Source organism: Mobula hypostoma, chromosome 11 (genome assembly GCF_963921235.1).
Source record: "Mobula hypostoma chromosome 11, sMobHyp1.1, whole genome shotgun sequence".
NCBI classification, from domain to species: Eukaryota; Metazoa; Chordata; class Chondrichthyes; order Myliobatiformes; family Myliobatidae; genus Mobula; species Mobula hypostoma.
In genome coordinates, this window is record NC_086107.1 from 110,078,283 (window position 1) to 110,100,572 (window position 22,290).

The 22,290-nt window shown below is 44.2% G+C and overlaps 2 protein-coding genes and 2 long non-coding RNA genes across 5 annotated transcripts in view; 2 read left to right on the forward strand and 2 right to left on the reverse strand.

The window, feature by feature from the left end:
- The window catches only part of LOC134354107 (uncharacterized), a 27,811-nt gene extending 25,222 nt beyond the window's left edge, over window positions 1-2,589 (reverse strand). For both annotated transcript variants that reach the window (XR_010019725.1, XR_010019724.1), the window contains exon 1: window positions 2,497-2,589. This is a non-coding gene — a long non-coding RNA (uncharacterized LOC134354107). The remainder of the gene's footprint in view (window positions 1-2,496) is intronic.
- rps19bp1 (ribosomal protein S19 binding protein 1) overlaps window positions 1-3,880 on the forward strand; it is a 16,925-nt gene extending 13,045 nt beyond the window's left edge. Inside the window, exon 4 of the mRNA XM_063062885.1 lies at window positions 2,993-3,880. Within this exon, the coding sequence (XP_062918955.1) occupies window positions 2,993-3,127 (135 nt within the window). The 3' untranslated portion in view covers window positions 3,128-3,880. The remainder of the gene's footprint in view (window positions 1-2,992) is intronic.
- A 7,507-nt stretch (window positions 3,881-11,387) lies between these two features.
- On the reverse strand, window positions 11,388-13,807 carry atf4a (activating transcription factor 4a). Its single transcript, XM_063063398.1, has 3 exons — window positions 13,654-13,807; window positions 12,510-12,833; window positions 11,388-12,252 (listed from the first exon to the last, which is right to left on the reverse strand). The coding sequence occupies exons 2-3, from the start codon at window positions 12,730-12,732 to the stop codon at window positions 11,462-11,464; spliced, it is 1,014 nt and encodes a 337-aa protein (XP_062919468.1). The 5' UTR covers window positions 12,733-12,833; window positions 13,654-13,807; the 3' UTR covers window positions 11,388-11,461.
- A 301-nt stretch (window positions 13,808-14,108) lies between these two features.
- On the forward strand, window positions 14,109-21,940 carry LOC134354403 (uncharacterized). Its single transcript, XR_010019784.1, has 3 exons — window positions 14,109-14,201; window positions 16,190-19,721; window positions 20,706-21,940. It is a non-coding gene; the product is annotated as an uncharacterized LOC134354403 (long non-coding RNA).
- Window positions 21,941-22,290: the final 350 nt, after the last annotated feature.

Sequence of the window (22,290 nt, forward strand, 5' to 3'; positions counted from 1 at the left end):
CCTTTTCACTCTCAGTCCACAATAGGGACCCACATTGACGGGTTGCACTTGAGTCCTAGGGGGACTAGTGTCCTGGCGGGGAGATTTGCGAAGACTACTGGGGAGACTTTAAACTAGAATGGTTGGAGGGGTGGGAATCAAATTGAAGAGACTAGGAGAGAGGAGGTTAGTTCACAAATAGAGAAAGCTAGTAGACATTGTGTGAGGCCAGGGACAGAGAACGGGAGCAGTCAAAACAAAGATGTAGGGGAGAAGGAAGAAAAACTTAACAAAGTTGTTTGCACCATTAGGGATATACAGAGAGTAAGAGGTGGAGAGTTTCTTAAACGCATCTATTTTAACGCTAGGAGCATTGTAAGGAAGGTGGATGAGCTTAGAGCACGGATTGATACCTGGAAATATGATGTTGTAGCTATTAGTGAAACATGGATGCAGGAGGGGTGCGATTGGCAACTAAATATTCCTGGATTTCGTTGCTTCAGGTGTGATAGAATCGGAGGGACAAGAGGGGGAGGCGTTGCATTGCTTGTCAGAGAAAATATTACAGCGGTGCTTTGGCAGGATAGATTAGAGGACTCGTCTAGGGAGCATATTTGGGTGGAATCGAGGAATGGGAAAGGTGTAGTAACGCTTATAGGGGTGTATTATAGACCACCTAATGGGGAGCGAGAATTGGAGGAGCAAATTTGTAAGGAGATAGCAGATATTTGTAGTAAGCACAAGGTTGTGATTGTGGGAGATTCTAATTTTCCACACATAGACTGGGAAACCCATTCTGTAAAAGGGCTGGATGGTTTGGAGTTTGTAAAATGTGTGCAAGATGTTTTTTTGCAGCAATCATAGAGGTATCAACTAGAGAAGGGGCAGTGTTGGATCTCCTGTTAGGGAATGAGATAGGGCAGGTGACGGAGGTATGTGTTGGGGAGCACTTCGGGTCCAGTGATCACAGTGCCATTAGTTTCAATATAATTATGGAGAAGGATAGGACTGGACCCAGGGTTGAGATTTTTGATCGGAGAAAGGCTAACTTTGAGGAGATGCGAAAGGATTTAGAAGGAGTGGATTGGGACAATTTGTTTTATGGGAAGGATGTAATAGTGAAATGGAAGTCATTTAAAGGTGAAATTTTGAGAGTACAGAATCTTTATGTTCCTGTTAGCTTGAAAGGAAAGTTTAAAAGTTTGATGGAGCCATGGTTTTCAAGGGATATTGGAAACTTGGTTCGGAAAAAGAGAGAGATCGACAATATAATGGGTCCAATGTCGTTTGTCATATACATTAATGATCTGGATGATGGGGTGGTAAATTGGATTGGTAAGTATGCAGATGATACTAAGATAGGTGGAGTTGTGGATAATGAAGTAGGTTTTCAAAGCTTGCAGAGAGATTTAGGCCGGTTAGAAGAGTGGGCTGAAAGATGGCAGATGGAGTTTAATGCTGATAAATGTGAGGTGCTACATTTTGGTAGGATTAATCAAAATAGGACATACATGGTAAATGGTAGGGCATTGAAGAATGCAGTAGAACAGAGGGATCTAGGAATAATGGTGCACAGTTCCCTGAAGGTGGAATCTCGTGGATAGGGTGGTGAAGAAAGCTTTTGGTTTGCTGCCCTTTATTAATCAGAGCATTGAGTATAGGAGTTGGGATGTAATGTTGAAATTGTACAAGGCATTGGTAAGGCCAAATTTGGAGTATTGTGTACAGTTCTGGTCACCAAGTTATAGGAAAGATGTCAACAAAATTGAGAGAATACAGAGAAGATTTACTAGAATGTTACCTGGGTTTCATCTCCTAAGTTACAGAGAAAGGTTGAACAAGTTGGGTCTTTATTCTTTGGAGAGTAGAAGGTTGAGGGGGGACTTGATAGAGGTATTTAAAATTATGAGGGGGATAAATAGAGTTGACGTGGATAGGCTTTTTCCATTGAGAGTGGGGGAGATTCAAACAAGAGGACATGAGTTGAGAGTTAAAGGGCAAAAGTTTAGGGGTAACATGAGGGGGAACTTCTTTACTCAGAGAGTGGTAGCTGTGTGGAACGAGCTTCCAGCAGAAGTGATTGCGGCAGGTTCAATGTTGTCATTTAAAGTTAAATTGGACAGATATATGGACAGGAAAGAAATGGAGGGTTATGGGCTAAATGCAGGTCGGTGGGACTAGGTGAGAGTAAGAATTTGGCACGGACTAGAAGGGTGGAGATGGCCTGTTTCTGTGCTGTAATTGTTATATGATTATATGGTTATATCATTAGTGCAAGTTGAGAGAATCAAGATGTATTAAAACATTATTTTTTGGCATAGAGTAAGGCAGTTCTTCCTGCATCATGGATATTTTTACATCAAACTAAAAATCAGCTAAACTCGTTGTTTGATCATTGTCACACTGCTGTTTGTGAGAACTTGCTAAACTAATGTGACATTACAACGGTGACTGCACCTCACTTGTGCCACATGGAGTCCTCAGATTGTAACGTTTGACGTAAGCTCAGCAACTTACCTTTTTCATCTGCTCCTCGGGGCTCAGGATGCAGCTTTGTGATCTGACTCCACAGAGAATGTCAGCGCACAGTTGCAGTATTCACAGCCCAGTCGTGCTAGCTCAGTGTTTGATCATGTCTCTACCACGCTATGCCCTTGGCAATTTCTCAAGCTTAAGAAATTTGTGCATGTGTTGTCATGCATACTAGTGAGTTATTTCTATATATAAAAATATCTGAGTCATATGCATTCCTGTGCCAAATGTAGCAACAAGAAAAGTACATGGATTACTTTTTCATTAAACTGCACCCTCTCCAAGACCAGTGAGGAGTGGGGCTGATCCACATTCCTCATGTTTGAAATTTCCTCTGCCGATATAGTTCAGAAATTCTGTGCATGGTGGTAGAAAAATATAATTCTGTTGTTTCTGTCCACCGTCCCAGCTGGCAGGAAGTGTTAATGTCAATAATATCTCTGTGTAAAATTATAACGCTGAGGGCTTTTTGTTACCATAGGTGGAGACATACAATCGAGGAAGGAAAGCAAAGGATCGTCCAAAGGAAAAGAAGGTGAAGAAAAAAGAAGAAACAAGTATATTCTCAGAGAACGATTTTGCGAAGTTCCAAAGAGAGTATTTCGGGACAATCTAGACTGGACAACAGGTTTGGTTTTATTAAATTGTAAGAAGACGTGGCTGCTTCACTTAGCCGGTGAGGAGGGATCAGATCATCAGTGCGTCACCTACCCCCCCAACCTGCTGGGACTGGGAATGATGGATAGAGCCAAAAGAAAAATCCTGCATCCAAAACAAAATGCTGGAAATTCTCAGCAAGTCAGGCAGCGTCTCTGGAGAGAAATAAATTTAATGCTTGAGACTAGTGATCCTACATCAGAACAGAAACCTGAAATGTCCACTCACCAAGATGCTGTTTGTGTGTCTTACCTTTTCTGTTTTGTCCCGATACAGTTTTGTGTGTGTGTGTGTTTGTGTGGTGAGAACAGAATGAAGGTATAACCCCAGGAATCAAGACGCGACTGCTTCATCTGTCATTGTCCAGTATTTTCAGTTTTAACACTGGAATAGTTGTGTCAATGAATCACCATTGTTTGGTAGTTAGGCTGTTGTCAGATTACATAAAATTACGCCAGAAGTAAATTGCAGAATGTGTTAGTGAAGTAATGTGTTTAGCTTTGCGCTCAACACTTTAAGATATTGCAGGCCATGGTGAGCAAGTTCAAGCTTATTGTCGTTCAACCATATATGTGTATACCAACAAATGAAACAATGTTCCTCTGGACCAATGTGCACAACACAATACATATGACAGAGTGATGTTACTACAAACAAATTAACAAATAATAAAATATATTCCAAAAGATTGACATTTAGCATAATGTGCATAACAGTATAGTACTACTGGTGTTTCATACACGACAAGACCTGGGTGGTGGCATTGAGTTCAGCCTCGGAGAAGCAGTTGTTTCCCGCCCTAACATTTCTTGTCTTAATGCCACGACAGTGCCCCTCTGGTGAAAGGGCTTGTGCCCATTCTGGGGCAGCTTGCTCGTTCTTGGTGGTCAGCGGACGCTCGGCTCTCACCTGTGGCTCCAAGTAGCTGTTTGCACACAGCAGCAGTCACACCCTGCTGCACTGCTTTGACAGACGGGCTAAGCTCGGTGAGAGTGGCTGGCAGGCCTCATACCCTGGTCAGGTAAGGGTGTGCCTGTCCTAGCATGCGAAGCTACTCTGGTGGACTGGGTAGATGAGATCTGTAGTGAGATCCAGTGGCCAGGAAGGGGGCTCCATAACACTCCATGGAGAGTAAGGGGCATGACGAGGCGCGGAAGAACTCATGGTCATCCACTGCAAACAAAGAAGACATCAGTTGTGATGCTTGTTTGTACCACTGGACCTGGACTTCTGAGTGGAACTATCCCAATGCAATAGCTTTTCCACTTTAAAAACCCTGCCGGACAGATTTTCTGTCATGTTCGGACATGATGGACAACCAGTAGATCCCTTAATCCTGTAAAATGACAGGGATGCATCACAATGTGTTATTCCTGGTGAGGATGGAGTTTCAGTGCAAGACTGAAGTTCCTTCCTTCTCTCAGCCTGCCCAGCCCCACAGACATTAACAGCCCTTCTGGTACTCAGTAATGTGGAAATAACTGACAAGACTCTGATTTGCATGTACTTCCAGGTATTTAATGTTCTGTCAACATGCAACTCTGCCTGCTCCACTATTCTTGAATTTCCACCTCAAAATATTTTCAACCTGACTCCATCTGCGAATCAACTCTTGCTTGCTGTTGAATTGTCGTTCAACCATACACGTGTATACAGCTAAACGAAACATCAGTCCTGTGGGACAAGTAATTACAATCAAGTACACACAGTAATGTTAGGCTAGACCTGAGATTGACAGGTGCAAGGCGCATGTAGGGCAGTATAATGTTACTGGCATCATTATAATAAAACAAGCAGTTGTGTAAATATTTGAAATAGCAGCAATGAACTACTACCAATGCCGGACGAGAATGTTGCCCTACTCCCTCTTTTATCACCCCTCTACTCATCCAATCCGGATGAAAGGTCTCAATCCAAAATGTTGATGCTCAGATGCTGCCTGACTCACTGAATTCGATCTTGCTCCAGATTGAGTTCAAGAGCCATGAGGTAATGTTGCAGCTCTATTAAAACTCTGGTCGGACCACACTTGGAATATTGGCTCAGTTCTGGTCATCCCACTATAGGAAAGATATGGAAGCTTCAGAGAGGGTGCAGAGGAGATTTACCAGGATGCTCCCTGGATCAGAGAGTGTGTATTATGAGGATAGGTTGAGCAAGCTTGGGCTTCTCTCTGGAGCAAAGGAGGATGAGAGGTAGGATGATAAGAGGCATAATCATCAAAGACTTTTTTTTTCCAGGGTAGAAATGGCTAATACAAGTGGGCATAATTATAAGGCGATTGGAAGAAAGTATAGTGGGGGTGGGGGGTATCAGAGGTAGGCTTTGTACACAGAACAGAATTCCCTGTCAGGGATGGTAGTAGAGGAAGGTCTGTGAAAGTTATTAGAAGTGTACATAGCTGGGATTGCTAAATTCTTGATTAGTAAGGGCATCAAAGGTTAGGGAGAGAAGGCAGGAGAATGGGGTTGAGACTGATCAGTTTGTCAGCCATGATGGTGTAGCAGAGCCAAGTCAAAGGGCCGAAAGGCCTAATTCTGCTCCTATGTCTTAAGGCCTCAGAGGCAAATACATTAAGGACATTTAAGAAACTCTTAGATAGGTACATGGATGAAAAGAAAAATTGGAGGGTGAGATGGGTGAGCGGGACTATTGATTTTACAACAGGGTAAAAGGACGGCACAATATGGTGGACTGAATGGTCTGTACAATCTCATACTGTTTGATACTCTATGTCCCCATTCCCCTGTGCTGACCATAGTTTTCTCAACACACACATTTGCCACTGCTAGACCTTTCTTTGTACATCTTTTGCATTTATGTTTCTTGATCGATTGTTTGATCGCCCTTTACCAAATTCAAAAATGTTCCTAGTTCATTATAACAGGCAGATCTCAAAAGGTCTTTGATCGCTGAGGATTAGAGGTTTGTAGGGCTGCCAAGCCCATGCAATAAATTGATAAGTTTTACATAAAAGTCATTGCACAATCAGGAACCAACATGCTGTGAGTGAATGCAGATATGGTGGCTCAATCAGTGGGAGTGTGCTGGAATGTCAAGCCTAACTGGCTGGCAGCCAAAACCAGCCTTATACTGGTTAACAGCAGTGACCAGATTAACTGACTTCACCTGGTAAATTCCTGGGCTGGGTGGACCGCATCTTGTGACCCTCTGTAAACTGGAATGGAATCTTTTACCTTCCCTTCTAGGCAGAACGCGTGTTGTTTACAGTAACTTCTCAAGGACACCTAAACACTGCAGTAAAGTGTTCTGAAGAGTGGCTGAGGAAAGGAGAAGATTTGTGTTACATCAAAACAGACAGTGAAATGTGTCATTGACCAACACAGTTTGAGGATGTGCTAGGGGCAGTCCATAAATATCACTGTGCTTCTGGTGCCAACATAGCATACCTGCAGCTTACCTACTCAGTACTGTGCCACGGTTCAAAAAGGAGGCTCACCACCACCATCTTATCAAAGGAGGCCATGAAAGGTATCAAATATTTAACACCCCCCCCCCCAAGGTAATCTACATTGTGAGAAAGGTATAAAAAAAGCATCTTCAAATCCCATCTGAAATAAGTTATTGAAACCACATATGAGTTAGTTTGAGCACTTAATTCCACATTTCTGAAATGAAAACTTAATTTCTTGTTTCTCTAGGCAGCAAAACTAAACATTCCGTAAGTGAAGTCCGTTGCTACTTCCTTATTTCAGAAAATCATGCTTTTTCTGTTCTCTCAGGGCAGCTGTCCTCAGGGTCAGAGGTTCGTTGTCAAGACTGTGGGACAAGGGACCTTACTTTCTACTAGCCGCCTCTCGAAGCAAAGTGTCACTAAGTATATCCATTACACCACAAAGAGGCTAGAGAAAACGATGATCGCCATGTAGTTTTGGGGTCATAGGTTCAGAGAGAGAGAGAGAGATAACATGGAAACAGGCCTTTCAGCCCATTAACTCCACACAGCCCATCAACCACCCATTTTACATTAATCTTATTTTCTTCCATTCCACCTCTCACCAACAATGGGTTAGATCATCTACTCCTCCTGGGGGCAATTTACAGTGGAAGCAGAGGGCATGGTCTCAGAATTTAGGGGGTACCCATTTAAAACTGAAGTAAGGAATAACTAAAGAGATTTGTGAGTTTGAAGAGCACCTTGTCACGCACAGCTGTAGGGACGATCCTTGGGTACATTTTTGGATGAAATAGATTTGATTCCCAATCAGTAAGGGAATCAGGAGTAATGGGGAAGAGGACAGGAAAATGGACTTGTGGAATGGCGTATAGCCATAATCCCATTGAATGGCAGAATAGACAATGGGTTAGATCATCTACTCCTCCTAATCCTGCTTCTTTGTATAATTTGGTCATAGAATAATTGGGAAACAGGCCATTTGGCCCATCGATATTAACCCCACCTTCCTGCACTTGGTCCTTGGCCATATATGCATTCAAGTGATCATCTAGACACAAAATTCTCCGCAGATGCTGGGGTCAAAGCAACACTCACAACACGCTGGAGGAACTCAGCAGGTTGGGCAGCATCCGTGGAAACGATCAGTCAATGTTTCGGGCCGGAACCCTTCGTCAGGACTGAAGAGGGAAAGGGCAGAGGCCCTATAAAGAGGGTGGGAAGGAGAAGGCTGGTAGGTTCCAGGTGAAAAATCAGTAAGCATCTCTCCAGCATTTTCCAGGAGGTACTCGCCATTCCCTGAGTGAGAAAAATCCCACTCAGTTCTCTTACTCCTGACCCTATGATCTTATGGAGTTTGTCCTAGAGTACAGATTCTTGAACCATGCTGGTAGGGGGAGCTTTTTTCTGCAGAATAAGCAGCGTCTTCACCAGAACTGGGCCCTCCTACTAAGAAATGAACTTATCACAAACATTCCAAAAGCGTAATAGAAAATTCCCAGAACAAATAGTATTTGATTCATTGTCCCTCTGGATTTCCCCATCTGTGTCACACAAGAACGTCAGAATAAGAGCAAGAGTAGACTACTTGGGCCCTCAAACCTGTCCCGCCATTCAATATGATCATGGCTGATCTACACTGGCCTCAACCAGCCTATACAAGTACCCCAAACTTTGAAATATTTATCTAAATCCTGACATATATCTAATAATGTGGTCCCACCACCCGGGTGGCAGAAATTCCACTGAATTAATCACCCTCTGAGAGAATAAATTTTGAAGCATTCCTGGCTAAGCGACTGGAAAGTTACACAATACCATGACATTTACAAAAACACGTGGCACTGTCCAACCGAAGTAAAGGGTAAGTTTTTTAAAAAGACACCAGACTTTAACAGCTGTTAAAAATTCTTAAAATTTATTTCTCCTTCTCCAAATTTGTCTGGATTCAATAAATCTTTTGATAGTCTCCCTTGAATAACAGGCACCCAGATTCAGTCCCAGTAGTGATTCAAGGTCATCCCATTCCCCTACAAAAAAAAAGCACTTATTTTATTTCACCTCTATAGAATGCCAGTGATGCGGAAATTATCTGAGAAGGGGGTAAAGGGTATTGTGAAAAAATCCTTATCCAAACACCATGTAAGGTTTGACTGTTGTGAATGTGCCCCTTTCTAACTCACTGCAATCTATCCAGACCTTCCAGTAACAGGAGATTGGAGCTGCAGATACAGCTATCACAACCCTGCTCTCTGAACTCATCTGAATTTGCGTTGTTTCCCACCCAACAGGAGAGACACGTTCATTCAAATCCCACGGCAACTTCAGAATCTGCCAGACATCTGCAGGGAAAATGCAGCTTGCTGAACTATAGTTAGAGCAATAATGTAAGATGATTAACTTCAAAGAAGGGAAGTTGTGATGCCATTGTAGGGAGAATAGGTCCTTAATCATGCAATATAACATTGCAGGGTCCCTTAATTCCCTCTGACAGTTTGATGAGGATCTCACCTCAGTGGAAATTGATATTCCTACAATGCTCCTGTCGTCTGGATTTTTGAGCTAGAGTCTCAGACTGTGGATCATGATTCACAAAGGAGGGTGCTCTCTCAGAACAACAACTGACTTGCTCGGCCACCACTGTAAAAAGAAGTTACTCTCAGCATTCTGACCCTCCTATAAAGCACAGGGGACATTATTTGGCTCAGAGTATGAATGCTAGTATTGCTTTGCCAGAGGTTTTGGGAAGTGGCCAAGAGCAGGGTATCAGCTGAGCTGTCACTGCATCTGTTCAGATCTCAGCAGCTATATCCCAACTGCCTCAAACGACTGAGGATTGTGTGACCTTGGCGTAAGGGTGCAGAACTTTTTTTCTAAGTATTTGTGGTCTACTGAGCAACCGCAGTTTCTCATTTCTGTACATCTACTGCAGATGTAAATGGAGAACATAACCCTTTTAAGCAACTGTTCTTGCCTTTTATAGACTTCATGTCATTACCTCCTTCCCCCTCTCCAGACACACTTCTGCTTAAAATACTTGACTCTGCAGTACAATAGTAACTTACATTTATGTGGCATCATGAAAGCAAAGGCATCTTGGACACCACGGGAGTGGTGTTGAGCCATGTTGAAGAATTAAGATGAGTGACCCAGGGTTAGGTCTGGGGTTACTCGAGGCAAGTTTTTCCAATTCCAACTGAGTTGAGCTTTGCACTTGTATATCAAAATATTCAGTGAAGTGTGTCGTTTATTGCATCAGATCAAACTGTGCTGGGGGCAGACAGCAAGTGTTGCCACTCTTCCAATGTCAACATAACATGCCCCATAACTTACAAACCCTAAAGTGTGCATCTTTGAAAGGTGGGATGAAACCCACGTGGTCACTGAGAGAATGTAGAAACTGCTCACATAAAGTGGCGACCAACACAGGCCTCGCCAAACTAAGGATGCTGACCCGCATTGAGCACCCACTCCTGGCCATAATTCTTCATTTACTGCCCCTGGGAACTCTCCCATATCCATCCTTAAACCCCACAAATTTTCACTGAGCCTAACTACTAAATCCCAGCCACATTGCATTAGCCCTGATGTAGTTTCCACCCACCAATGCTGTACAACCTGCTAGTTCTCCCAGCATTCCAACAGTAGTTCACATGAGTTTAAGAATGAAGGCAGTCACCAGTGTGAGCCACAGATTAGAGACATCGCATTTTACACTTTTCTAGCTTTGGTGACAAATAACGACTAGGAAGTGAAACTCAAAGTCCTCAGAATATTGCCAAGGGATCCTTCAGAGAACACAAGTCTTAGTTCAACATCTCATTTGAAACAGTGCAATCCAAGATTGCCACACCATTTCACCCAATAATTTCTGCAATGAAACTTAAAATCTCCCAATATATTATTCAAGGGTCTAAGTGGTTTCTATGTGGACCTGATGGCAAAGCAGGCTCCCCCTTCCAAGGGCACTATCCAATAGATCTGTTGGGCACCTGAATAGTACACAAAGATATACATTACAGGCTAACCACCTCCAAACATCTTTAGCAATTTCTCTATTGTCTGAATGCAATTACTTCCCAGCTAGTCAGACTCATAACTTATGGACTCAATGTAAATGGCTTGGACAAACATGGATGAATCATACATGAAACAAAATTAAAGTGAAATCTCATTATTCCACCTTCACAAGCTTCTGCATTCCTGTCTCCCCTGACAGCACTGTTAATGCCTTCAGCTAACAGTGTTGTTGACTTCAATACAGGCTTTTATATATTCCACTTCCATCTCAAATCTCTGCACAGCAAGCTATTCAGATGCTGTGCTCAATAGATCAGATCTCCACTGAAAATTCAAGATTAAATTGCTTCAATGCCTTATACATTTCTGCAGAGGCTCTATCCCAGATGGTGCTTGGGTTCATCCTCAACAAGCAGTCAGCCATATAACTATAGTTTGTGAGAGCTAGATTACCACCTGCCAGAAAGCATCTCAACAGCCAGCAATAATTTTATGGCTAACCCAGGGTTAAGGAAATATTCAACAGCTCCTTTGGAGCCTTCAGTAGTGGTCAGAACATCAATACATTTTCCAATTCTTATTTGCTGGTGCTACCTGCTTTGCTGAATATTTACAACTGCAGGGCTGCCAGAATTAATTGACATGGTCAGGCAGGAGAGCACGTAGAGCTGCAGCCACAGCTCCAGTATCAACCAGCAGTGGACGGACATTCTTACCAGGATTGCATCACATTTCCGGCAGGTTAGATTGCTAGACACAAAATCAAGACAAATTACAAAGCAAACTTGTTCCAAATTTTATTATAAAATTACAATATTTAGCCAACACTACATGTATGTACAAAACTAAAGCATAGTGCTATGTTACAAGCTTTTTACTTTTAGCCTTCCTAACCTCTTCTATCAAGCCCTTTAAATATTGGATTTCTTTAGTCAATGAATCAGCTTTTTCCTTTAAGGTTTTATTTTTCTCCTCCAGAAGGCTACACTCTGCGACTATAGCACCTTGCTCTGCCCTCTTCTTTTGTCTGTATCGCGTTGCAGCACTCTTGTTCTGCTCCATCTTCTTCAATTTTTTCTCCATACTCTTCGGCTCCAGACGATTGCCTTTTAATTTGGGTGAACACCCTACAGTTTCCACACTAGGGCGATCATATGGTTTTGACCTTGCAGGGCTGAAGTTGTTGAGCAAGGACTGGTCTTCGGAAGATCTCTCTGACACACTTCTATCTAAAGACTCAACAGGGGAGTGAGGACTAGAACCAAGACCACTGTCAGAATCTAATGATGGCCCTTCATCTGTTTCTGTGCAAGAATCCTGCAGCGGTGATGACTGAGTCAAAATCATGTCTGGCTTCTCAACATCTGAGTTAATTACCTTTTCTAAGTGGAGTGAGTCAAAGATAGTGGATTCTGGGACAACTGCAGGGGTACCAGGAGACAGCTGATCTAATCCTTGGGGTGAATTTGGGAATGACTCAAGATCCAGGCTCAGGCCAAGATCTGCTACCTGTTTGGCTGGCAAGGGTTCAAAAGGCAGTTCTTCCAAAAGATTACAAGAACTGTCCAAAGCAGCCAGCAGATCTGGACAACCAGTGTCAAAGAGATCCACCTTCTTTGCCATCCAGTCCAAGCCGGTGAACGCATCCTCTGAAAGGGATAAACAACAAACAGGTTAAATTATCTTCAAAAAAAAATCACGCCGGCAGTTAACCAAGTTTAGTCTAGACAAGATCAAGGACTTCACAATATTGAAATGAAGATTCAGTAAGGCAGCATAAAATACAATAGTTCTGCACTAACACTCTTTATGGACTTCAATACTTATGACATTGCAATCCCCATTTGCTCCAACTAAAAAATGGACAAGTAACAACAAATTCCAATGAAGGAACTCATTAACTTACCCACATTATTTGTGTCCAAAGGGTCAAGATATGGACACGGGGAGGACAATTCACTTCCCTCATTGCCACCAAACTGGTGAGGTGTGAGGCAAGACTTCACCGGCCCGGCCTCCAAGTCTACATCTAGGAGACACGGGTCCCCGTCAGCCATCAGAAACGGCGAATCGAGGTAGGACATGCAGTCCTGCAGGGACGAGAACGGAGAATCTAACCAAACTGACATCTTTCTGTACTTTGAAATACTCTTCGAGAGAAAACTGGGTCTGCAGGTCGAGTCTTTCTATGCTGCCGACTACAGCAAAGCTGAGAAGCCCATTGTGGAACCTGAGAAGAAAGAAGTATTGCTCAATGAATGCATCGTTCAGAAAACAATGTGGAAATTCCATATGCTATTGGAACGTTATACTTAAAAAACGAGGCATAAACCCGTTCTCTCCCCCCCAATCCAAATTGGGTTAAAAATATATAAATACGAGTGTAATTAGCAATCTACAAGTACTTGAAGTGGAACTAAGATTAAACACCAAATCCCGTCTCAGCATTGCAGCTGGTGAACGGCGAACTAAACAGGCGGAGGGTGGGGCGGAAAACAGACACGAACAGCCGGTAAATTCACACATGAATTGCTGGCAGAGAAGGTGGAGGACGGTGGTTAACGCTGTCCCGGAGGTGTGAGCGCAGGGAGGGAGGGGGCGGTGGAGATCGGACGGGCACCGCCCAGAGCCGGAGGGAGGGGGGGAGCTGCCACGTTTCACCCGGCCGGCGCGCCATCTTATCCTGCCAGTCATCCGGCCGAAGAGAACGTACATTCCCCGGTCTCGGACGGGCCCCCGACTCTCTCCCCCCCCCACCCACCAATCAGGCCGCGGAGACCCCACCCCAGCAGGGATCCATTTTCCTAATTCACGAGAAGGTCGGGTAAAAACTCCCTATTACGGAGTCCCTTCCTTTCTTTCTGCCAATAATCACCACTCGCATCATTTTCCCGGAGTATTTTTACCCCCCCCGCGCATATTAGCCAGCCTCAAAGCGAAGCGGAACCCGTCCCCGCCGGCGGGGCGGCGGCCACCGCCGCCATTTTCTATTCTCCCGCGCTCGGGTTCGCGAGGGGAATAAAGCGTTTTTCTTTTTAAAGTAAACTTACGCCATTTTTAAAGTCTGCACTTGTGCCCAGTGCTGTGCACTGTTGCGAGTTGCCGCTGTACCGCTTTATTGAGCCGCCATGCTGAATTAGAGGCGGACCCGCCAAATCTCAATCTCCTTCCTCAGAAAACAGCCGACGAAATGAGGAGAAAGTTCCGCCCACCACCTTATATAGACGACCGCATCACTCTACCACCGATCCCACCGCCTGACGTCATCAGAGTTAATCCCACCAACAAACCGCTTTTGGTCGCCAGTTCCCACTTCAAACTTACATACTTTATCGTCTTCACTACAGTAAGTATCGTTGGAATGCCTCGCATGTTTATTTGTGACGATAATTAGTATTTTGGCGAAGTGAAAAGCAGGTCGGCGGTTTTCGCGGATTGATTGATTGCGGCACGGATATTATGATTGGCAGACGGCTATCGGGCTCGGCCGTAGGCCATGACGTTTGCCAGACGGCGAATGTGATTGGCAGACGACGATCGCGATCGGGAAGAAGACCATTGTGATTGGCAGATGGCGAATGTGATTGGCAGGCGACAGGTAGGTGCGCTGTTCTCGGCGTGGCGGCGGGTCACAGCCGGTGCTCAGTAAATACAAACACAGAGCGTTAGAGACCCAGGCGTGTACAGTGTTTAATAACTAAATAAACACGTTCTCTAGAGCACTGTAAATGGGACTCGTTTGGACAACGGTTCGAGGTTAAGTGCGGGGGAGGGGGAGGCGATGGGCCGAATGGCCACCCACTTTACGCTCGATCGATATCTAGGTCTGGTTATACCTAAGACTGAAGTTGCCCAAGAACGTGCAGATCCAAAGTAATTAAAGGGAATTATCTGAGCAGTTAGACGATGGCCCAATCGCATGGTGAGATTACCACTAAAGCTAGCAAAGCAAAAAAGTCAGATCTCCTCGCCCAATGAATGATTTTATAGGGTATGGTTCACATTTGCCCGATCAGTCTGCCCTTGTGTTCACGGCCCACTCAACCCTCCCATCTTTCCTGATGTAATTCCGTTACTGTTTCCATCTCTTTGTCCAGGCTTCTCTGAAAGAGAATCGCCTCCGCCATGCCAGCAACTTTGATGTGTGTCGCCTCAGCCACGCCTGTTTTGCCGCTGCTTGAGTGACAATGTCTGTTTAGCTTCCTTTTTGATTATACTCATAGATAGATAGATATACTTTATTAATCCCGGGGGAAATTTGGTTTCGTTACAGCCGCACCAACCAAGAATAGAGCGTAAATATAGCAATACAAAAACCACAAACAATCAAACAACAAAATGCAAACTATGCCAGATGTAAAATAAGTCCAGGACCAGCCTATTGGCTCAGGGTGTCTGACCCTCCACGGGAGGAGCTGCACGTTCGATGGCCACAGGCAGGAACGACCTCCCGGGCCGCCCAGTGTTGTATCACAGTGGAATGTGGCCGAAGTCCGACAATAAAAAGTTCAATATCCAGTCTGCAAAACCTCATGACCTCTAACTGCGATAAGAAAACTTTCCACCATGTCGCTAAGATGTGTAACCATTTGTGGTGAAGGAAGAAAAGTAAAAGCAGGAAGGAAACAAGGACAGGCGAAACGCCAGATTCTGCAGATGCTGGAAATCCAGAGTAACACATGCAAACAACAGGAATTCTGCAGATGCTGGAAATTCAAGCAACATACATCAAAGTTGCTGGTGAATGCAGCAGGCCAAGCAGCATCTATAGGAAGAGGCACAGTCGACGTTTCAGGCCGAGACCCTTTGTCAGGACTAACTGAAGGAAGAGTGTCGACGTTTCAGGCCGAGACCCTTCGTCAGTTAGTCCTGACGAAGGGTCTCGGCCTGAAACGTCGACTGCGCCTCTTCCTATAGATGCTGCTTGGCCTGCTGCGTTCACCAGCAACTTTGATGTATGTAACACATGCAAAATACTGGTACTCAGCAGGTCAGGCAGCTTCAGTGGAGAGGGATAAAGAGTCAAGGTTTCAGGCTGAGACCCTTCATGAGTCCTGTGTGTGTGTGTGTGTTTGCAACCTGGAGTCCATGGACCCTTCGCTTAATGGTGAGGGTCCACAGCATTAAAAAGATTGGGAACCTCTGATAGGGTGTGATTAAGAATGGTAAAGGGATGCTTGTGTGCATCTCAACACTGTACTTGTGTTGGCCAGAATGCCTACTTTGAATTCCCTATAGATAATTCTTCGCTGTGTGTGTGTGTGTGTGTAAATAAGGCATCATGCTTCCCTCAACTCCTCCACTGGTTTCTTGGCCAGCTTCCACCATGCATTCTTGTGAACTTTATCTGATCTAAAATTCTTGAGATACCTGTCTGACAACTCCCACCAAAACCTGTTGGTCCATTGCTCAGTGACACATTATCTTGTCATCCAACATAACCTTGAATTTAAGATTCCAAGAATTTGTTGGTTTGCGATGTGCCGCGTTGTATGAGGTGGGTGATCACAGTCTTTCCATGCTTCAGCGCACATTTATTATCAAAGAATGTGTAAATTATAAAGCCTGAAATTTGCTTTCTCACAGGTAGCCGCAAAGCAAGAAACCTGAAAGAGCCCATTTAATAAAAAATGAAAGACCAACACCCAACACGCAGAGAAAGGGGGAAAAAAAACACAAATCATGCAAACAACTGAAGCCAGCAACAACATTCTGAAGCAAGTTAAGTCCTCAGGTCCGAACCACAGAGTGGGCCCTAAGCCTCGCTTATCAGTTCATCATATCAGCAGGCATGGAGCACAGCAGCCGGGGCAGTCTTCATAGCCTCAACACCACGGAGACGAGTGACTCTTGTGGAAAGCAAGTGAAATCAGCTCTCGCCTCAGATCCCAACAACCTGTCTTATCTATTGGAGGAACAACACCTTATATTCCGTCTGGGTAGCCTCCAACCTGATGGCATGAACATTGACTTCTCAAACTTCTGCTAATGTCCCACCTCCCCCTCGTACCCCATCCGTTATTTATTCATATACACACATTCTTTTTCATTCTCTCCTTTTTCTCCCTCTGTCCCTCTGACTATACCCCTTGCCCATCCTCTGGGTTCCCCCCCTCCCCCTTTTCCTTCTCCCTGGGCCTCCTGTCCCATGATCCTCTCATATCCCTTTTGCCAATCACCTGTCCAGCTCTTGGCTCCATCCCTCCCCCTCCTGTCTTCTATCATTTTGGATCTCCTGCTCCCCCTCCCACTTTCAAATCTCTTACTATCTCTTCTTTCAGTTAGTCCTGACGAAGGGTCTCGGCCCGAAACGTCGACTGTACCTCTTCCTAGAGATGCTGCCTGGCCTGCTGCGTTCACCAGCAACTTTTATGTGTGTTGCTTGAAATTCCAGCATCTGCAGGTTTCCTCGTGTTTGTGTCTTATCTGGGCCGGCGTTTAAATTGACCAAACAACCGATCATGATTGTTCTTGGCAAATTTTTCTACAGAAGTGGGCAGTGTCTTTACAAGACGGGTGAGCACACCGCCACCCTCCCCCCGCCCCCAGCCATTATCAACACTCTCCAGAGATTGTCTGCCTGGCGTCAGTGGTCACATAACCAGGACATGTGATATGCACTGGCCGCTGATACGACCATCCACTACCTGCTCCCACGGCTTCATGTGACCCCGATCAGGGGGCTAAGCAGGTGCTACACCTTGCTCAAGGGTGATCTTTAGGCTAGCAGAGGGAAGGAGTGGTCTTCCGCCTCCTTTGATAGAGACGTATCTCCACCTTGCCACCCTATGAATTATCTTGCTTAATAAACTACTACTATGTCGACTCAGGCCTAGGGGGCCAGCGTCGGGCACGATGATGGACTCTCCACTTCTCCCTCTCCCTCATCAGTGTGTCCAGTTCATCTACATTAGCCGTGCCGCTCTCTTCTAGGAGCGTGTTGACCATAGTTTTGGGAGGGCACCCAGGGTTCGTCCTCCCGTGCTTGGGCTCCCATATGATGACTAGGCTGACAGGTAGCTCGGGGTGGCGTAGACAGTGCCCCGCTAGTTGCAGTCTTCTCGCCTCGATTTTAGTGGAGAGCATTGGTAGGTTGTTAGAGAGCTCAACGTTCGTCATGTGCTATTGCCAACTCACGTCAAGAGCCATCCGGAGCATTCGTGTATAGCAACCATCTAGAGACTTCTGCATCGTCTTTGTGAGTGTCCATGTCTCGCATCCGTACGTGAGAATGGACTCTGTGACTGCTATGAAACTCTCTGTATAATTTATTTATTTTATAACAAGCCCTTCTGGCCTAACGAGTCCACGTCATCTAATTATACCCAAAGGACCAATTAACCTACTAACCCATACATCTTTGGAATGTGGGAGTAAACTGGAGCACCCAGAGCAAACCCACATGGTCATGGGGAGAATTTACAAACTTACGGACAGTGGCGGGAATTGAACCCGGGTTTCTGGTGCTGTGAAACATTACACCGATCGTTACACTGCGGTGCTGCCCCAACTGTGATGTGAAACATCCCCTTGGCGTCTGCGGGCTCGGCAACGTTTACTCTGCTATGTGCTGAAGTGAGTCTGAGGCTGTGGGCCTGCTCCAGGCTTCATGTTCTAAATGCTGTTTGCTTGCATGATTTCCTTTGTTTTCCTCTCTCTGCACAGTGGGTGTTCGAAAGTTTTTTAAAAAATGGGTTCTTTTGGGTTTCTTGTTTTGTGGTCACTTGTAAGAAGACAAATCTCAAGGTTGTATACTTCGATAATAAATGCACTTTGAACTTTGTACTTTAATAAGACAGTTGGAGCCCGAGAACTTCATTTTGAAAAGATGAGCAAGGACGAGTTGGCCATTATATACAAATGCTCTTTGTCTGAGCTGTGGAGATTAAAAGGCTAATTCTCTATGGTGAGGTGTAATTCCAGAAAGAATTACCTTACAGCTGCCCATAGCTCACAAACCTGGCTTAACGCTGTTCTATATAAATCCGACCACCTCTGAACGCAGAATCAAGAATAGTCTTGGATTTTAAGTACTTCTTTTCAGAATCCTGGTGATGCATTATTGAGTATTACCAACTAAAGTGAAAAGTAAAGCTTTCACTTATGCAGGGCTTTTCACTTGCAGAGTGTTTCAAAGCATTTGCAGCTACTGAATTACTCAGGAGTATAGTTCTAGTTGTACACAGGGCCCTTAGCATTGTCAAGGATTCCTCCCATCCGTCCCACAATCTTTCTGACTCTCCCAACCATCTGGCAGGAGGTGCTAACACGGGAAAGTCTGCAGACACCGGAAATCCAAGCAAAACACACACAAAGTGCTGGAGGAACTCAACAGGCCAGGGCGTATCTATGGAAAAGAGTAAACAGTCAACAGCAATCAGTGAAGGATGAAGGGTCTCAAGTCAAGGTAAAAGGTATGGGGAATAAATAGTGGCCATTCTAGGGACATCCTGCAAATGAATATAAAAAAAAGCAGATTTAATATTCCTATCAATTACTTTTCTGATGGATGGTGATTGTTATGGAGAGAAAAGCCTGGGATGGCACTCTTCAACCCACTTGAGTCCAGATCAAAAAGTCAAGCACCCATCTACAGGGGCAGTGTATGCATCTCACTGCCCCAGGAAAGCAGCCAGCACAATCCCCGGACATTGTCTCTTCTAGCCCATCGGGCAGAAGATACAAAAGCCTGAAAGCACATACCACCAGGCTCAATCCCACTCTTATCAGACTCTCGAATGGAGCTACTGTCTGATAAGATAGACTCTTGACCTCACAATCTACCTTGTTATGATCTTGCACCTTGTCTGCATTTTCCCTGTGGCTTCTGTGTCCTATCATTATTTGACCCTCTTCCACCTCCTGTGGCGCATCAGGCAGCAAGCTTGCCGCTTCTTTAGCGTTTTTGTCTGTTTTTTTAATGGGGCCGAGTTGCTAGGACAACACTCGGCCTAGTACGGATGGCAAGGAGCTGGCTGGATTTGAACCCGGGACCACCCACCTCAAAGTCTGGTGCTGATACCACTACGCCACCAGCCGGCTATGTTCTAGCTTAGAACACTGTATGATGATTGGATCTATATAAATATATGCAAAGCAAGCCTTTCACTGTATCATGGTACGTATAACAGTGATCAATGAAAACCAAATCAGCAGCTGGCTGAACCCTGATCTCAACCAGGTCACGTTTGTTTTGGTCTTAATTGAAGGAGAAATAATTAACAGAGGAACAGGGACAGAATGTGTTAGAATTTCTGTTACTGTGCTAGATATTACGCGAAGAACATGCCATTGTGATCTATTTAACAACAAGTGAAAGACCAAAATAGGACTGGACCTAATTTTAACACCTCAGTTAATGAAAGACCTTGCAAACATGAAAGCTCCTTTGAAAGGTAAATACATATTTTCAAAAAAAATTAATTTAATCATCCGCATAATCACACAGAGGCATTTCTGTAGATGTGGCACTTGAGAGGCTGCTGGATTTGTGCCAGATTGTTTCACCTACTCCCTGAGTTGTCAAACAACAAGCCACCTCAAGTGTATGAGTGTATTTGTGTCCATGGTTACCTTGCTGTTGAAGATTAAATCTCACTTAATCCATGATTAGATTATTAGCTGGAAATGTTCATAGATTTACTTTTCTTGTGACGAAGGAAGCAAAACACTGGGCTACCACTGACTTGTAAATTACTCGATGAATTAGCAGGATTAGGGTCAGTAGAGAGAGTGTTCTAATCCTATAATTCCTTTTTTTAAAAAAAACCCACCATCATATCCTCTGTAACATTGAATGATTCGAGTTTCTCTGGAGCACAGATTTAAAGTTTGACATGAGGTGAATTAAATAATTTACTTGAAATAGGTATTGGCTTATTAATGTCACACGTAGAGTGAAAATCTTGCATCCTGCTCGTACAGATCAGATCATTACACAGTGCATTGATGTAAAAGAAGGTAAAACAATAACAGAATGAAGAATAAAGTGTAACAGCACAAAAAAAGTGCAGTGCTGTTACAATAAAGTGCAAAATCATGATGAGATAGATTAACTAAAGAAATTTGGCCTGTCCCCTAAAACCCTCACTAATTTTTACAGATGCACCGTAGAAAGCATTCTTCCAGGGTGCATCACAACCTGGTATGGAAGTTGTCCTGTCCAAGACCGAAAGAAGCTGCAGAAGATCGTGAACACGGCGCAGCACATCACACAAACCAATCTTCCGTCCTTGGACTCACTTTACACCGCACGCCGTCGGAGCAGTGCTGCCAGGATAATCAAGGACACGACCCACCCAGTCAACAGACTTCTCGTCCCTCTTCCCTCCGGGAGAAGGCTCAGGAGCTTGAAGACTCGCACGGCCAGATTTGGGAACAGCTTCTTTCCAACCGTGATGAGACTGCTGAACGGATCCTGACCCGGATCTGGGCCGTACCCTCCAAATATCCAGACCTGCCTCTCGGTTTTTTTGCACTACCTTATTTTCCATTTTCCTATTTATGATTTATAATTTAAATTTTTAATATTTACTAATTTTTACTATTTTTAATATTTAATATTTGTAATCCAGGGAGTGGGAAGCGCAGAATCAAATATCGCTGTGATGATTTTATGTTCTAGTACCAATTGTTTGGCGACAATAAAGTATAAAGTATGAGGCCAAGAGTCAATCTTATGGTACAATAGGAGATCCATTCAAAAGTCTGATAACAGCGGGATAGAAGCTGTCCTTGATCCTGCTGGAATGCGTTCTCAGGTTTTTGTACCTTCTGCCTGACGGGAGAGAATGGTGGGGAGTATATTGACTGGCAGCATCACAGCCTGGCATGGAAACACCTTGGACAGAAAATCCAACAAAAAATAGTGGATACAGCCCAGTCCATCAGAGATTGAGTCCTCCCCACCACTGAGCACGTCTACACAGAGTGTTGTCGCAGGAAGGCAGCATCCACCATCAAGAGCCCCCACACCCAGGACATGCCCTTTCCTCACTGCTGCCATCAGGACGTGAGTGAAGGAGCCTCGGGGTTCACACCGCCAGGTTCAGGAACGGTTACTACCCCTCAACCATCAGGCTCTTAAACCAAAGAGGACATCTTCACCCAATTTCACTTGTTCCATCACTGAAATACTCCCACAGTCTATGGACTCACTTCCAAGGACTCTTCATCTCATGTTTTGAATATTTGTTGCTAATTTATTTATTATTAATTTCTTTCTTCATTTGCACAATTTATTGTCTTTTGAACACCCAATTGGTGCAATCTTTCACTGATTCTATTATGGTTATTGGATTTATCGAGTATCCGCACAAGAAAAAATAATCTCATGGTTGTATATGATGACGTGTATGTACTTTGATAATAAATTTACTTTGAATTTTGAACTTTGTACTTTAAACTATGTATTATGGTTGAGGGAGCATGCAGTCCGAGATGGGATACAGCCAACTAGCTGGTTTTTGGATTATTTAATTATTTCTACCCAGTTGGACATGAAGCAGTTAATTGCTTAAACTTATACAAGACGTAGATGAGGCCACATTTGGAATATTGTCTTCAGTTTTGATCACTCTGCTGTAGGAAAGACAAATGTATAAAGATGTATATTTATAGAGATGCATAAAGTCATGAGGAGCATAGATTGGGTGAATGCACATGGTCTTTTTCTCAGGGCTGGGGAA

Coding starts and splice junctions, on each gene's coding strand:
- atf4a (XM_063063398.1), bottom strand. CDS start 12,732: ATGTCAGTTTGGTTAGATTCTCCGTTCTCGTCCCTGCAGGACTGCATG. Junction 12,253..12,509: donor TTTGGACACAAATAATGTGG/GTAAGTTAATGA, acceptor TATCCCTTTCAG/AGGATGCGTTCACCGGCTTG.